Raw genomic sequence first — 17,635 nt, 5'->3', positions numbered from 1 at the left:
AGCATAAAAACAACACCTTAGCGAAAAGGACATAAAATACAAAGAAAACAAAAAAGCAAAACACAGAAGAACGTGCAGAAGCTTCTGCAAATTCATTCATTTAACCTCCTTACCTATCCGTTATTCAAATTAATTTAGTTACGCCAAAAGAAATCCCGAGTACCAAATGATCTAAACCAAATTCTCAACGTCCAGTCAGGATTAAACTATGAACAAAGTTATTCAAAAACAGGACTAGCCCGAAGGAGGACAAAACTGTGTCTAAACTGAATGACACTAGAACAGTAAAGGAAGTTGAGTACACATTGATTCAGTCCGTGTAGCTCCAGTAGCTCCCCTGCCACAGTCTGGTAAACATTTGGTTTAGTGTATTAGTGTATTTGTCAAGGTTTATGCCCACATGTATTCATCAGTAAGCATCAGTATATAATTATATTAAACAGTAAATATTGGATTATTTTCATTTTTAGTCTTCGTCACATGCTGATCGCACACAGTACATCAACTTTTCCAACTTGAACACACAGTGACCTTGTACAAATTTGTCCTGACACATGATCGTTCTAAATATAATCGAAGCGGGTGGTTCTCAACAAGAAAACAACCAATCAATTCAGATGCATTTATGAAGCTTGAATAAAACCACCCACCTAAACAGTGAGCTGTCAAACACTGAAGCGCCTTATAGTAAGTTTTTCCCAGCACTTCTTGAACTGCCTGACATCATCGCACTGTTTTACGCGCACCTCTGTGAGTCGCGCCTGTGAGGTGCAAATTACGTGAGAACTTTATTTTTGGATGCTTTATCTTCGCCGTCAGACTTGCGTATGACTCTGTTGCACACGCACAGCAGACCTGGCATTTACTGTATGCATGTAGCGTTTACATTATTTATTTATGCATTTTTAGCGTATAAATATTCATAACTTCGGGGGAGTAAACTTCTGACCCCAGGCACATGTGCGAAGAGAGCACAAGGCGACAGAGCGGCGTGTGCTCGGGAGAGATGACTGAGACGGGCGATTAGTAGCACTACAAGATGGCTTTTTATGTCGGTGCTTTTGTGAGGTATAAAAGACACATTTTTCTTTCTCCCATTGAAAGCCTGTGTCTTTCAAATCTTTCAAACACCTCCAAAACTAATTGACGCAAGCCAAGAGGAAGTTGAACAAAAGTTTGCCTGTCTGGCTGCTATTCTGCTACAGAGTATGACGAACTAAACAGGCCCCATTATCAAGGACTGACTAAATGAAATACAAAAGGAGTTTAATCATCATTAATTAATTTAGATTTAAAAAGAAAAAATGAACCACTAATGATGAACAATTTGGTTGCACTTTATGTCTGTTCAATATTCCCTTGCTCTTAGTTTTGGGTGAAGTTGTACGCCGTGCTTATCCAATTAGTTGATGATCCAATTACTTTTTTACGGTGGCATTGGTGCATCAAGTCCGCTTTATCGAGGTAAAACTCTTCCATCTGTTGCAGGCGTTTATTCTTCAGCAAAACACGACTGTATCAACTTGCCTTTGGAAAACTGTACAGAGATTGTACCGTCATAACTGCATCGAATACTCCGTCAGTGTTATGTTAAACCAAGGGTGTGAGCTACTTTTAAAGACAACATGACTTTGGATTTCTGTATTAGTTGCAAAAAAAGTTTGGTTATAAAATGATCCACCAGAAATTAAAATGTTTATAGAAACATACAATTGATCACTTCATTTGTAAGTGTAAGAGACAAAATATTAGGGGCCCGTGGTCTAAAGATCTATTGGCAGATCAATACCGGTTATCTTCACTCGTGTTAAGCCAATGGAGATGCACCCACAGTGACCCAGCAGTTAACTGAATTGTTCTGCGGCTCTTTTGTTTCTTTTATTTAATATAACTCTTTGATTGGTTCCCATAACATTTGATTTGTGAAGTTCATTCCTGATCTCTATTGCATCTCATGGAAGAGTTATCCAGTCCGCTTGAATATATTTTGTCCGGAAGGGCTTCTATAGTAAATAATGTTCTTCTGGGAACGCACGTCTTCCTTGCCCAAAGTGCTCGGTGGTGATTGATTACGAGGCAAGCTGACAATGCTGCCATCACATGCTTTGTGAGGTGCTAAATTAAAGCTGGAGCTCTGGGGGCAGTGCTGTCAATGACGGTACTGGATTAACTATATAACTTTATTGTTTATTTAGCTCATAGCTGTGGTGGTTATTATAGATGGTGTGATTTATGGCCTGTTGAAGCAGTCAATCAAGTTGGTGCTTGAATTTTTTCCTCCTAATATCTGTAATCATCGCTTCAAACTTTGAGGTGTCAGACTGATGTTACTGTTCTATAATTTTACTTTGACTATACGTGAGTAATTGTATCTTATGATGGTCCAACCTTTGCCAAACTTCAAGGTGAGCTCATAAATACAGTAGTTTGACCTGCTTTGATTGATGCACTCTATTTTAGGCAGCAGACAGCCTCATGGCAGGTGGTCTAAAACAAAGCAAAACCTCATGAAACAACAGTTTTTGGAAAATGTGTCTCGTTGGTTTGGCCCTTGCTCCGCCCCGTGTTTGCCCAGTGCAACCCCAGAGTAATTAGTGTGGTGAGGGTAAACAATCGTGGCATTTTTCTGGCACTACGCAGCGCAACATCACATCCCTTGTAGGTCGGGGTCCCACATAATTGCGGCTCAGACCGGTCAGAGTTAAAGCTAGTTTTCCCCTGCTCATTATACACAGTTGGCCTATAGTGTGCGCAGATGAACTCTTAAATCAAAGCCGGGTTTAGTGCTGAATACCCAAATTGTCCCAACATAAAAGTGCTTGGTATGCTGCTCCTCTGTTTGTAAGACCAATATACCCATCGACACTGCAGTCTGATTTTGGCTCCTATTCTTTTATTCTGTTCCTTAATGATGTGGACTGTTTGCAAAACTGGGCTTCAGAAAAATGAGAGTTTTTCTTTTGTTTTTTATAAATAATGCCTCATAATGCTGAGAGGCAACAGGGGTGAGCTCAGAGGAAGATCTCATGCACCCATCTCACAGCCTCTTCAGTCCCACCATCAGAAAGAAGGCAGCAAAGTCTAAGCCTGGGACAGGTCCAACTGACTGAAGGAAAAACCCTCTCGCTGCCCCTATCATGTAAATTTTTAAAGGTTTTAAAAGAGGGAGCAAGGAAAAATGTAATATTTAGTTGGTACAAGCTCACTCCCAACCACAACTTGTATCGCCGACTTGTACGTGTTTTTGCAGGTACACCGCAGTGGTCATGCCGGTCCTGTACAACACCACGCACCACTCCAAGACGAGAGTGCTCGTGATGATCACCACTGTCTGGGTACTGGCCTTCGCTGTGTCCTGTCCTCTGCTGTTTGGCTTCAACACCACAGGTCAGAGCGTGGAGATAATGCAATCACATAGTGGAGGGCAAATGTAAATGTTGTTAATGGACAGGAGCACACAGACACCAGTGGGCACTATGCAAGCTTCTTTTACATCACAGTAATAACAGGGTAATAGGATGGAAACTGCAGGGTGATTTGGATAATGGTGGATAGTGGCGAGTGCAGCCTTGTTTTATGTTATAACTAAGAAAATACTGTGTAGCCATGTTGGGTCATTTAACATCTTTATACTGGGTTATGGATGGGTAAGTGTGATGTTATAGGCTCTGTTGCTGCTCGCCTTTCTCGCCCTTTTGTCCTTTTTTGGAACATGTAGGGTTGTCAGGACAATTGGGCAGCTTTTTAAAGGAATAGGCCACCTTTTTTACATACGGAGATATGTTCTTACCTTAGCTTTGACGTGTTCTTTAGGACGTGTCTGGTCTTCCCCCGTGCCTTCAATCACGTAAACACAGCGCAGACGGCGTTAGCATTTAGCCTCTCCCCCTCTCCACTATAGCTCCAAAACAGGTCAAGATTGAAGCTACCAAGCTCCCTATTTAAATATGGTTACATGAAGTGTTGAACAATGTGGATTTTCTAAGCGGATAAAAGGGGGAACTATATTGTAAGGCATAATAATACCAGGAGTAGTTTGGCATCCGCACAGTAAAGTGAAGATATTACTGCACGGATTTCTAACTACTCCTGGTATTATTGGGTGGGTGCAAAAAAGTGTCTTTTTTTGCCGTGCTGTTTTCAATGCAAAATGAGATAAAAAGATCACTATTTCAAATCCAAGGCTCTGAGAGCTGTTTTTTCAGTGAGAGAGGGAGAAAAGGGGTTGTTTTTCATCATTGCAGGAGCACATGGGTTCTGTGCGTAAGAAAATAAAAACACAGCCGCTGTCCTCGGTTTTTCAGATATTTTTGGGCGGGTTGAATGCTGAGACCTGGCAACTTTGTCTGTAGGAGGAGATCGAGCAGCCATCGTGGTTTCTCTCTCAACCGGAGTAATTAATGTAAATGGACAGGAGTAAGCAATTACAGTCTAGTAATATAGAATAAATCTATAGTTTTAGCCTTGAAGCTAAAAGGCAAATGTTATTTAAAGGGGCTAGATGCAAGTTCGTCATTTTATACTCACTACTGCCACCTCAGGCCTTTTGCGTAACTGCAGCTTCTATATGAAGCTTGTGCATGACGGCACTTCGAACCCGAATTAACATCTTTCTGAGTGACAGTGCAGGATTTTAGAGGCAGTTGTGGTAAACGGGTCTGAGCTCATTCTCCACATTCGGACATGGCTGGAACATGTAGGGGCAGGAAAATACATAATTTTAACATTTTTATACTCTGTATAGTCCCTTTAAAGCTAACAAAGTAGTCTTTACCCTACACTGGCCAACAGTGAGTTAACCAAAAACATTTTGCGCACAGACACTATTGCTGTAATGTGCTGTAAAGTAAGGCACTTGAGTGGCTTCACCGCCCACAGACCAGTGTCTTGACTCAAGCTGTGGGAAAGTTCACAGATGCACAGAACATTCAAGTAGGCCTAATACTTTGTGAGTAGTTTGTCAGTAGTCGGGGTCCAGTTCGCTTTTTCTTTTGCCTGTAAAAACCCAGTACTGTGATTACCCAGTGACAGAGATGGTTACGTCTGGACGGATGTGCAGCTCCAATATAACAGTGTAGCAGTGTAATTTGAGGTCGAGAACACAGTGTTTAGATGTTAAAGTAGAGTCACAGAGTCCCAACTAAACACTGTCAGACTGACAAAAGTTCCTGTTAAAAGAGAATAAGGATCTCTCTGATCCGATGCTGTCCCTGAAATCTGCTGCACCGTGCAATAAGACTGAGGTGAATTCTTATGGTCCAGTGGTTTACGGAAATTGCCTTTATAGACTGACTCTATTAGAAGTCTTAGCGACTGCTGAGTAGTTCAACGCCCTCCAACTACAGTGCCTCTCGTAAGTATTCATACACCTTGGACTTTTGCACATTTTGTCATGTTTACAACCCTAAACATAAAGATTTTATTTTGATTTTTTTACTGAACGTTCACACACAAGTAACAGACAGCGGTGAAGTGAAAGCAAAATGATACATGATTCTGTTATTTTTCAAAAAATAGAAAAGTGAAAAGTGGGGCTTGCATAAGTATTCATACAGCATTTTCTGAGTGCATTAAATTACCTTTAAAACATTCCTAATGACTCCAGAATGTTCACTCCTTGGCCTAACCATTAAATAGAGGCCACCTGTGTGTAATCTACTCTCAGTTTAATTTCAGCTGTTCTTTTAGGCCCTCAGAGCTGTGGTCGGAGTGTGTTGGTCACTAAACAACATCATGAAGGTCAAGGAGCACCAGAGAGGTCAGGGATAAAGCTGTGGAGAAGTTTAAAGCAGCATTAAGTTATACAAAGATTTCCCAATACAGGGACATTTTGGAGGAAAACCTGCTGGAGTCAGCAAGAGAACTGAGGCTGGGGCGGAGATTCACCTTCAGCAGGACAATGACCCTAAACACAAAGTTATATCTACAATGGAATGGTTCAATAAAAACATATTAATGTGTTAGAATGGCCCAGTCAAAGTCCTGACCTAAATCCTATTGAAAATCTGTGGAATAATCTGAAAACTGCTGTTCACAAACACTCTCCTTCTAATGTGACAGAGCTTGAGTTGTTTTGTAAAGATGAATGGGATAAAATGTCAGTCTCTACATGTGCAAAACTTGTAGAGTCAAACCCCAAAAGACGTGTGCTGTTATTACAGTAAAAGGGGGTTCCACAAAGTATTCATTCATGCTGTATGAATACTTATGCAAGCCCCACTTTTCACTTTTCTATTTTTTGAAAAATAACAGAATCACGTATCATTTCACTTTCACTTCACAGTTGTCTGTTACTTGTGTGTGAACGTTCAGTAAAAAATCAAAATAAAATCTTTATGTTTAGGGTTGTAAACATGACAAAATGTGCAAAAGTTCAAGGTATATGAATACTTTCGAGAGGCACTGTATACGCTGATGTTTGCCAATCAACAAAACATGAAAAATGTTTGTTGGGTTGGTTATTTGGTTAAAGGAATAGGCCACCGTTTTTACATACTGAGATATGCTCTTACCTCACTTTAGACGTGTTAATATATCCCCGTCTGGTCTTTGTCCGTGCGCTCTGCCAGGCAAACGGAGCACATACGCAGCCTCTCCCACATGTCACATGATACGAGGAGTAAAACGTCCGCGCAGTAACTCCTAAAGACTTCCCCCGCTTCCATCAATAACCTTTAGGAGTTACTGCGCGGACGTTTTACTCCTCGTATCATTACGCCTCATTTCGATTTTATTTGCTTATAAAATCGACATGTTGCATTTCTGTGTAAATATACTTTGCATGAAAACACTTCACGTAACTTTATTTAAATAGGGAACACGTGGAAGAGCTTGGTAGCTTCTATCGTGAGCTTTTTTGGAGCTATGTGACATGTGGGAGAGGCTGCGTATGTGCTCCGTTTGCGTGACAGAGCGCACGGACAAAGACCAGACGGGGATATATTAACACGTCTAAAGTGAGGTAAGAGCATATCTCAGTATGTAAAAACGGTGGCCTATTCCTTTAAAGTTTACCCATTCACAATAGATTGTACAAAGGAAATTGTCAGTATTAATATGAAAAACATTACATTTCTGCCATTATTTATGTACATTAGATATGTAGTATACAACAGTGTTACTATGAGAGCTGTGGATATAACTGAGTTGCTACTGTATTTGCATTGTGGGTTAGGATTTTTTTTTTTTTTTTAAATGCAATGTTTTTCTTTTACAAACTGTTTGTGCTGTTGATGAATTGGGCGACTGCGGGTGGTGGGTATTATTTTCTGTAATGAGCTGAATTATTTATAACCTCGTCGTGAAAAATAGCTGAGGATGACAAAATCACTCCCCCTGCATTTGTTTAGTGTGATGCAAGAATATAATCATTGTGGCAATAAACACTCACAAGCCTCTTACAGACATGACCAGTGGCTATTTCCGAGTTCATCTGAATGCATGAGTGCGGAAACACAGCGTTAGTCAGGCCCAATGTAAAGCTAGTTGCACTCATAGCCCACTCACAATCAAAGCAAGACAAAGGCACGTGATTGGACGACAGGAAGTCCAGATGGAGGCGACCATGCCAAAGTATTTTGACCCAATGGCTTTATAAAAGGTGGTTATTGGACAGCAAAAAAATGATGTATTAGCAGAGGGCTGGTGCCAGAAATAACCCAGTGTCTGTCCGTCCTCATTACAGTCTTTGTGTGTAGTGGGGTATGTGATATTGATCCCGGCCAACATCCAAGGAATAGCAAATCTTCATGCCACGAACACGCAGCTCCCCTGCGCAGTGTCATCTGATTTTAACATTTCAATTTACAGAATGATTAGCCCCCGGGCGGAAAGCTATTTAACCCCGAAACGTGAGGGAAAATCGGTCCACGCGTTATCATCATGACATCAGAGAACCTTTATCTTGAATTTACAGTGTGGTGATGAGATAATCCATCATGTCTCCATCAGTGCAGCGAGGTGTTATGTAAGAGCATGAAAGGTGACTTGCAAGGGCATGATGCAAGGTCACAGGTCGTCTTTTGTTTACATTAATTGACCGACTAATGGCTTCTGTTTTGCATAACCATTTCAGACGATCCCCTGGTGTGCTCGATCTCCAACCCGGACTTTGTCATCTACTCCTCTGTGGTGTCCTTCTACCTGCCGTTCATAGTCACCCTGCTGGTCTACATCCGTATCTACGTCTTCCTCCGGATGCGCCGGAAGAGGATTGCATTCGGCCAGGCCAGCGGGAAGGTCCAGCCGGGCTCCGTGCCACCATCTGTGGTCAGTCACCACCTTTCTCCTCTTTGTCTGTGTAGGAGGTTTTGTTCAACATCAATGTGCTTTCAAAGGATCAAATAAAGCATGATAAATGGTAAAGGAACACGCAATCTTGGCTCTAATCTTGAGACTATATTGTTGTTTTACCCAAAGCGATTTTTGGGTCATTTATCTCGACATCAGCTGCCAACTCTCTTTATCTACACTGGATTTGGACAGGCACATTAAGTAGAGTGCTTAACAGCGCTTGTGGCTGCAGTAATGACAGTGTAACAAGTGCTAAATTTCATCCATTTTCTTAACTTCCCAGAAAATATAGTGGGGGATGATAAAGTGGTGTTTAAGAGGAAAGTTCTGGTAAACTTTTTTCAGTTACTGTATAGTCTGTATCCTCTTCTTACATTACATTTTCAACCCAGTAGTTCAGACCTCTACAAACATGTCTTGTTTCCTGTTTGTGTCAGTTTAGCATTTTATACTTCAGTCTTTTCTCAAATGGTACAGCTCCCGGGCGTAAATGCAAGTCTGCACAGTGAACTGAATGCAACATTTACCAAACTTAAACCGCAGCGCTGTAGAATATTGCACACTGTTGTTCAATTCTACTCCAAGCCCTGTGTTGTACTTGTTCTGAATTCATATAAGGGCTGTTTCAGTGAAGCATGCGGAGTTAATCACTGAATAACTGCTTACTTGGAGGCCCTTGAGTTGACCTGATAGAAAAAAAAGAGAAAAAAACACTGACAAATTGCAGTCACTTGAGATTTAGCTAAGCCGAGCAGTTTGCAGTCTCTTTGGCTTGTGCTTATTTCTCTAAAATTACGCCGGCCAAATTTGGTCAGACGAGGGCACAGTGTAAGATAATCATCAAAATAATTTATTCTTGCTCAGGCTGGATGGTTATTCCCTCAATGAACTGAAAAGTGCTTTCACAATTACAGTTTTATTAAGTAAAAAAAATAAATAATAATAATTCATTCAGATGCATATGAATGGAGCATGAAGTGAGCATGAAATGGAGCTTTCAGGCCGCAGCTGACGATTCGCTTTTCTGTTTCAAGCCATAACAACGAGCTGCATTAGGAGTTTACGTGTTCATATCACAGCTGAGAGTCGCATCTGGCCTTTTTTTCTGAAACTTGTATTGCGCTGTCAAATAAGCACCCTGCGAGTGACAGATTATTGCTTTTAAAGGAAATGTTCGGAGGATAGGCTTTTACCGGTTCAAAAACGCCACGGCAACTATAATAATTGAACCTTGGCTGCTGCAAACATCCTGAGTGGACATGATAGTTTAAATACCATCGACTGGACCAGGTTGGTTGAGCCGAGGACGTTTTGCCTCTATTTTCAGAAGCTTCTTGTTGTCAAATGCAAGATTGATTCATTTTTTTGATGATCATCCTTTTAGGTTTATTTAAGACTAGTTTTAACAATAGTATCTGATTATCCAAAATGTCTGCTATCCGAGTGAAATAAAAAAGAATCATTACAATTATTATTTTTATTAGACATAATTTAATTTAGGATTTAGTCATTTTCTTTTTGGTGATTTTCTGGTTCAGACATGGTTTACACCCAATTTAGTCCCACTTAGGTCTATTTATTATGAGGTGGTGCTTCGTGTGAGAAGTTTGAGAACCAGAAAGGAAAGAAGGAATTTATTTGTACAGCGCCTTTCACACATGGGACAATCAAGTATACATACTGTATATAGCCACAGCAGCCCTCTGGGGCAGACCGACAGAAGCGCGGCTGCACACATCTGCGCCAACGGACCCGCCGACCACCGCCATTCATTCACTCACACATCATTCATTCTGGTATATACAGTGGGAAGAAAAAGTCAGTACACCGTTTGGAATTTCTCACATTTCTGTCTAAATTGGTCACTAAATGTGGTCAGATCTTCATCCATCATAAGAATGTGTCTGTGTGTCAGTGTCTGCTTTAACTAATACCACCCAAACGATTACATGTTATCATATTTTTATTGGGCATAACATGCAAACATTCACTTTCACTACATTTATTGTAGTTGCAGATTAAACGTGCACAGCGATCAGGATGAATCTTAGACCATTCCTCTTTCATTTCATTTTTCATTTTATTCATTTATTTCATTCAAAAGTGATGTTATGCAATCACAATAAAACCGCCAAGCCGACAAAGTATGAATGAAACGGAGCAAAGGAGAAGAACAAGTCTTATATATCTGCCCCTTTTGTTACTTCACACTTTACACTTCACACTGTTGTCCTTTGGAAAATGGTATGTATTTATGTCTACATACATATATTTACAGTCTTATGTATATATATATATATATATATATATATATATATATATATATATATATATATATATTTACAGTATTAACAGATGTTAATACGTCACGTCTTTACAACACTGGTGCAATTCAGCGAGATCCTGGGTTCACTTACTTATTCCACGCTGTCCTATGAATGTTTACATGTCAAGGCCAATAAAAATATGATAAAATGTAAATGTTTGAGTGGTTAGTTTAAGCAGACACAATTTACTCATTCTTATGATTTTGATGAAGATCAGACCACATTTAGTGACCAATTTAGGCAGAAATGTGAGAAATTCCAAACGGTGTGCTTACTCTTTCTTACCACTGTACATGTTTTTAGTGGTGGGGGAAACCGCCACCACGGGGGGAGGAAACCTACGCAGGCACGGGGGGGACGTGCAAACTCCACACAGAAAGGCCCCGACCGGCCCAGAGATCAAACCCCAGACCTTCTTGCTTTGAGGTACGAGTGCGAACCGCTGCGCATAAATGATAATCAATATCCGTTTTAAACATGCTTGCTTTTGGGGACACAGATATAGTACTCACAGAGCTGTAATAATAGCTTTTTTAAATGACCTTTGCAGCAAAGTAAACCATTATGCCCTTTGTGATTTATGGCACTCATGTTTTAATTGTGAACTAAAATATTCATAACCTCCGACCTTCAAATAACTCCATGTTTTCCCCACTACATTATGCAGTCAGGTAATAACATGAAAATTGCCAGTCACCTGCGAATATCAGGCCTTCTCCTTTCCTGACCCTTTTTCGGCGCACCACACCGCTAAATGCTATCCACCGGGGTGTGAAATGTGCGTATAATCACAGTAATAAAGCACAACATTGGATCAAAAGGCGGCAGTTCTTAAGACTTTCTCGCCGTATGTTTAAAAGCTGAAATCTCCAGAGTGTCGTCGCTGTGTGATTGTGGAGTGCACCTGTTCTGTAAATACATAACAAGGTAAAAGGCCAGAGTCGGAGTTTTGTAAGACACAAAACGCTGTTCTCAACTTCGATCCCACAAAACATGAGTGACGGAAGGAAAGGAAGTCAACACATTACAAAGCGTTTTTTATTTTAATCCTGACACTTCGCTTCACTTTGATCCGGATATGTCAATCTTAGCGCCGCCCCAGATCCATCGATCACACAAATTGATGTCTTTATCTTCAGGCAAGGAGAGTTAGGTCAGCATCAGTGTCACCCCCACTATTTTAAAACGACAGGCTCTATATTAGCCATTCTCGATCAGCCATTTGCTTTCCCTTTGAGTTTTGTCTGTAATAGAGCTCAGATTTCTCCCCCTGCTTTATATTTTTCCCCTTGGTTGCACACAGATTCACAGTCTAAGGCTCATATGGTAGTGGCAGGTTACAGATAATAGGTTTTGGTTGAGCCAGTTTGGGGAATAAGCCATGAGTGGAACAGGCATGCATTAAGAAGGTCCCAAGCCTTGAAGGAGCGGAGTTATATTATAATGTAGGGCAGCCGAAGGAACATACTGCACACCGGAATATGACTTTATTCAATCCGACAAAGGGAGGTAAAAGTTTAAATATGTCTTACTCTACCTCCATTCATTATTGATCACTTACATGTTTGTGTAAGCGCTCACTTGTGCTGGGGCTTTTCATTTTAGCAAGGGTTTTTAAAAACATAGGCATCTCCACTGGGTTGTATTAGAATGGAATATGTTTCACCTTTCATCCAAGATTCTTCCTCAGCTCTGCTTCTTCCATTATGTTAGTTTGTTAATGACCGTTTGTTCTGCTCACCCCTGAAGTGAGTATCAGCTTTTTTCTATTGTTTTCCCTGGCACGCTTCTTAAATCAACAGAGATTATTCGCTTATACTATGCTCAAAATAGTGTTTGAAATTGGGCCTTGCCCGTTTGCAGGGACTTACATTTCATTATGGACACGCCCTGTTCAAGGACAGGCTAAACCTTGACATATGAGATTTATGTCACTTGTAAAAGGGAGTGATCTGTTTTATTCTTGATTTTATCTTTATCGAGCTCTTTGCTCAACAATGGTTGTTGTTAAGCACTAGGGGACATCAGGCCCAGGCGCCATATCCAGCCCTCCAGCATCGAACCTCTGGCCCTTATTTTGAGAAACAAATCAAAGAGTACTTCAACATTTTTAGTTAAAGTACTCTATGTAAGAAACACTGTAAATTACTTAACAGAACACCAAATGAGTTCATATATTATGTACAACACTGGCATTTGAAGAAAGTGGTGCTTTACTCAGAGCTAAAATTGTCAGGTTCGTCCCTTGGTCCCTCCTCTGAGCAAATTACCCCGGTGTAAATTCTAGTTTGCAAACAGAAGAGAAGCAGAGCTGAGGAAGCCGTTTAGAGAGAAAGGAAACATGTCTTTTATTTCAAAAACACCTCACTTCTACTACGTGCTTTTTGACAACCTTCAATTCACTCTAATTTTGTTTTTTTCTTCCCTGGATGCCGTGTTCTGTGTTTCAGCAGTAGCAATACAAAGCTGTATTATATATAGAGAGAGTTTCAACAGGTGCTGCTTCACATCCTGCTTGCAATGACATTCAAAAAGAAATCAATCAGAAACACAAGAGCATATGAACAAAAAACTGATGTTTAGAGGTTTAGGTTTTATAACTAAACCTTGAAACCCCTAAACAATGTATTCCATTAAAAAAAAACAGGTAAAACTATTGCTTTGAACCCACATGTACAGTACTTCACTGACTAATGCAAGTTTATGAAAGACTTTGTTGATATATTGGCTGCGTGGAGAAAGCTCGAAGGTGAATAGTGCTATCAGCCATTATTAATATAGTTTTGCAGATCGAGGTACTTTGCTTTTTATGATCCACATGTATTTTAATTGAAAGTCATTACTACGGCAGACGCTTCCTAAAATGTCACCAAATGGGAATTTAGCAACATTTGCAATCTATTGAGTCATCAGTGCAGTGCTAATTTGTGCTTTTAATTGGAAATGCTTGAACCGCTTCTAGTATAGTTGAAGGGGTTGGATCTGAATTAATATTACTTAAGTGCTTTGAGCCAGAATTACTGCTGAATTTATCACCGAGTGATTATTAAAATACCAGCATCACAGACTGCATTACAGGCAAAAGAGGCGATAATCTTCGGGGAACTGGCCATGGAGCTTGCCTCTACTTGTCACGCCTATAGGAATCTCAGCCCTTTTGATTGACTTGTTTGCTTAAATGCAAATGTAGTGAAACCACAGTCTAGATTAAACAAAGATTACATTTACTGTTCATGGTTTACTTAAAGTGCATGACAGCTTAACTTGTTTTTCTAATTGACAGACATGAAAAATGCCAGTGATAAGTAACATAATAAGTTCACCAGTGGTTCACAACCTTTTTGTCTCACGGACTCCTTGAGTTTATTCCGAGTCCCCATAACTTGCAGGTGTGGCTTGTTTATTTAGAAAGTGATCAATTGAGTTGCGTGTTGAAAATTAAAGCATTTAAAGGAACAGGCCACCGTTTTTCCATACTGTGATATGTTCTTACCTGAGCTTAGACAAGTTGATACACACCTGTCTGGTCTTTGTGCCCGTGGAAGAGTGTGGATTATGAGATTATGTTGGGAGAGGCCAAATGCTAGCAAAATCTTTGGTCGTTTTGCCTGACTGAGAGCACACACAAAGACCAAAGACCATCAACTCGTCTAAGCTCAGGTAAGAACATATCTCAGTATGTAAAAACGGGGGCCTGTTCCTTTAAATGTGAAATAATTCCAAGTGCTGTCTGCCCTCACTATGCTCACCCTCCTGTACATCATCACATACACACATTCAACCAAAAAGTGAAACTAGGAATAACTAGGTACAACTAGCAACAATCTGTTTCAGAAAAATTCAATCCAAGTGCCAACCTCGTACCATAACAGCGTGGTAATCCCTCTGCAGCGAGATTAAACTGCTTTCAATGTATTGTTCCTTAACCACATTGTGAAATGATGACAAATCCAATTGCACAAAAAGTGTGCAGATTGCTTATGATTGTTAAAGCTGCACATATGCAGGGCTCCTCAGCGTCGGCTTAGAAAATGTGCTAAAACTCTCAGCCCATTTCACTATGTACTGTCCGGTCCAGTAGGGTTCGAGATGGAATATAAATTATGTAAGATAGAAGTGAAACATTAACATAGAAATCTGCCAAGTTTATGTTGACTAACATTAGCTAAAACAATGAAAGAGCTTTGAAACCAATCCGTTGGCTGCCAGGCGCTACTGGTAAATACACCTGCTGTGTCCAAATGCTTTTACGTGAACGATGACTCCAGTATTTTATATTTTACACTCTCCATAGTTTAGTTTTATAGAATGCACCAAAAATCTTAACAGCGCAGTGTTTGGAGGTGTTTGGTGGGTCAAATATTTTATATGAGGTGGTACTTGGTGTGAAAGTTTGCGAACCACTGTCCCAGCGGATTTGACGACACAATCCCAAGCTCTGTAAAGCCTGTGGGCCAAAAAACTTGCCTATTTATGTTCCACTTCCCCCCATCTTGAACATTGACTACAAACCTTGGTTTTTACGAGAGCCTTTCCCTGTCATTGCACATGTGGCAGGAAGCGGCTCATATTTATGTATCTCCCTTTTTCCATACAGAGACAAATATAGCTCCACATATCCGTAAACAGATGGGAATGTGAGGAGTAGGGCATTCTTGCGGAAAAATCATTTCCATGTTGAACCTGTGTGTCGTCCCTTAGGAGACCTGTCTACAGGAGGAGACTGCCAAGGCCAAGCAGGACCTGTCACCTATCAGGATTAAAGTGGTACGTGCAACATATTCATCTGCGGCATCCACGCCACAGCAACACTCTTGGGTTTTGTTCTTTCTCTCTTGCTCCAGTTTTGCTGAATGGCCTAATGCTTGACTGACCCTTGTATCGACTGTGCTGCTGTTTTTGTACTTTCCTTTTCCTCTACTTTTAGTTTTTTCTATGCAATCGCAGCTCAGAGGTTGTTTTTATTACTGCAAAAATCCTCTTTACTGTATGTGCATTGCGAGCAACAGTCCTATGTCCTTTTACACTTGGAGAAAACATAGAATAGATTAGCACGGAAAGGATTATAAAAATGTATGCGTGGGCAAGAGTGACTGCATATAATGTTGAAATAAATCAATTAAGCGTTGTGAAATACGTTATACCGAGGAGTGAGTTTTAATTACATCACCGGAAAAAAACTAATTAGAAGTTGAAGTGCAGCTTGCTGAAAATTTTAATTTATTGCCTGTAGTACTTGGATCAATGAACAGGCAATAAAGATGATGTATTACTATATATGGAGCCACTGTCTGCTTCTATGTGCTGAATACTAACAGCGCCATAGGGTCTTAAAAAATTGCCCTGCTCCACTCCTTTCAGTCTGTGAGATGTAATACCTTAAACATTCTCAGACAGCCCTCCTCGCACAGACTGAAGAAATCTTTAAAGAAGAGGAATGACAGCAATCATGCGTCCAAACATAGATGCTTTTGATGCTTTTGGTAGAGCGCATTCAGTTTAGAGTGTGAAATACAAAACGTGGCCTAGAATGACTGAGAACAACCATGAAAAACTGTCAGCTGTGTCTGTTTCGGCCGCCATCTGTTTTGACCTGTGACAAAAGGGAAGCAGGCATAAAAAGGGTGATAAACTTTAAGTGCAGGCTTTTATTAACGTTGTCGCTGGCTTCGCTACTTTAACTCTGCAGCTGGAAACAAACGGCTGCACTAATGAGCTTTCAGGTCCTGGTTATATCAACCCATTATGTTTTTAACGTCCAATTTAGCAGTTTCATGAGATCGTTTCATTTAAGTTAAGTTGTAAAGTCATTTTTTGTGTTTTGACACAATGCTCTGCCGTATATGGGTCATAGAAGTGTGGATTCTAACCTAAAGTCCCGGATCTACTTCATACAATAGGATGTATCGGTTGTAAGGCTAACAGAATTGTGTTTATACAACGTAAATATTCAAAGATTTTTATTTGTCAATTAATTTCACAATGAATTATCTCGTCCTTGTTGTGGATCGGGGGGTGTGGGGTGAGGGTTGGGAGCATAGGGAGGGTAGGGAAGGAAGGGAGTTCAGCTTCCTGATAGCCTGGTGTATGAAACTGTTCTTCAGTCGACTGGACCTGGGCCGTGGATTCCGCAGTGTCTTCCCTGAAGGCGTTACCTTGAAGAGACTGTGATGAGCGCGTAAGGTCTCTGGTGATTCTGACGGCTTTTCGGGGTGAGACGGTGCGCTGGAGGCTCCTTCAGCAGGACGCAGTGCTGGCACCGTGCCACACAGTGATGCAGCTGGTCAGGATGCTCTCTATCGTCCCTCTTTTCTCAACTTGCGGAGAAAGTAGAGATGCTAGTTACTTATCTTGACCAGTGATGTTGAGTTCATGGTCCAGGAGAGCTTCTCTGTGACGTGCACATCCAGGAACTTAGTGCTGGTCCACTGCAGCACCGTTGATTGTTAGAGGAAACAAACTCTTTTGTCTTCTCCACATTTAGAGAGAGATTGTTCTGTGTGAACCACATGGCCAGACTGCTCACCTCACTCCTGTAATTTGACTCGTCTCTGTTGCTGATGAGACCCACCACTTGTCGTCTGCAAACTTGAGAGACTTAAGAGGTTTAAGTCGTACTTTGGAGTGCTGTCACGGGTCAAGCTGAGTGAACAGGAGGGGGCTCAGCACACAGCCTTGAGGAGCCCTCATGTTCAGTGTGATGGTTCTGGAGGACTTGCCACTAACACGTACATCCTGAGTTGAAAACGTACGATTTTCTACTCAATACTTTAATCTGTTGGTGGACTTTTTGGTGTAGTTGTAGAGAAATGTGTTTGTAGTATGATATATTAAATTATAAACAACAATGCTGGCAATATTTGACAAATGTGAAAAAAAGCTGAATGTAACATTTGAAGCAGTGACAATATTGTTGGTTTTGATCATTCTGCATTTCGGAAGACATTTAACTACATGCATTTCACAAAGAATTTTGATAATATTTGATCCCACGAAGAAGAAGAACAAATATTTTA

General features: G+C 40.6%; 2 protein-coding genes across 4 annotated transcripts in view; both read left to right on the top strand.

The window, feature by feature from the left end:
- The window catches only part of LOC306978159 (thiosulfate:glutathione sulfurtransferase), a 29,772-nt gene extending 12,951 nt beyond the window's left edge, over nt 1-16,821 (top strand). For both annotated transcript variants that reach the window (XR_013793887.1, XR_013793888.1), the window contains exon 5: nt 16,811-16,821. The gene's annotated coding sequence lies outside the window, so the exon portion shown is untranslated. The remainder of the gene's footprint in view (nt 1-16,810) is intronic.
- Nucleotides 1-17,635, top strand: part of drd3 (dopamine receptor D3) — a 41,949-nt gene that overhangs the window by 9,839 nt on the left and 14,475 nt on the right. The window contains exons 4-7 of one of the 2 annotated variants that reach the window (XM_079576650.1): nt 3,251-3,387; nt 8,075-8,268; nt 10,923-11,045; nt 15,321-15,386. In XM_079576650.1, coding sequence (XP_079432776.1) covers nt 3,251-3,387; nt 8,075-8,268; nt 10,923-11,045; nt 15,321-15,386 — 520 coding nt within the window. The remainder of the gene's footprint in view (nt 1-3,250; nt 3,388-8,074; nt 8,269-10,922; nt 11,046-15,320; nt 15,387-17,635) is intronic. The other variant, XM_079576651.1, reaches the window with a different exon arrangement.

This window comes from Gobius niger (genome assembly GCF_951799975.1).
Source record: "Gobius niger genome assembly, chromosome: 18".
In the NCBI taxonomy this organism is placed as follows: Eukaryota; Metazoa; Chordata; class Actinopteri; order Gobiiformes; family Gobiidae; genus Gobius; species Gobius niger.
The sequence above is the reverse complement of the archived record's forward strand: the minus strand, read 5'-3'. Positions and strand labels throughout refer to the sequence as shown.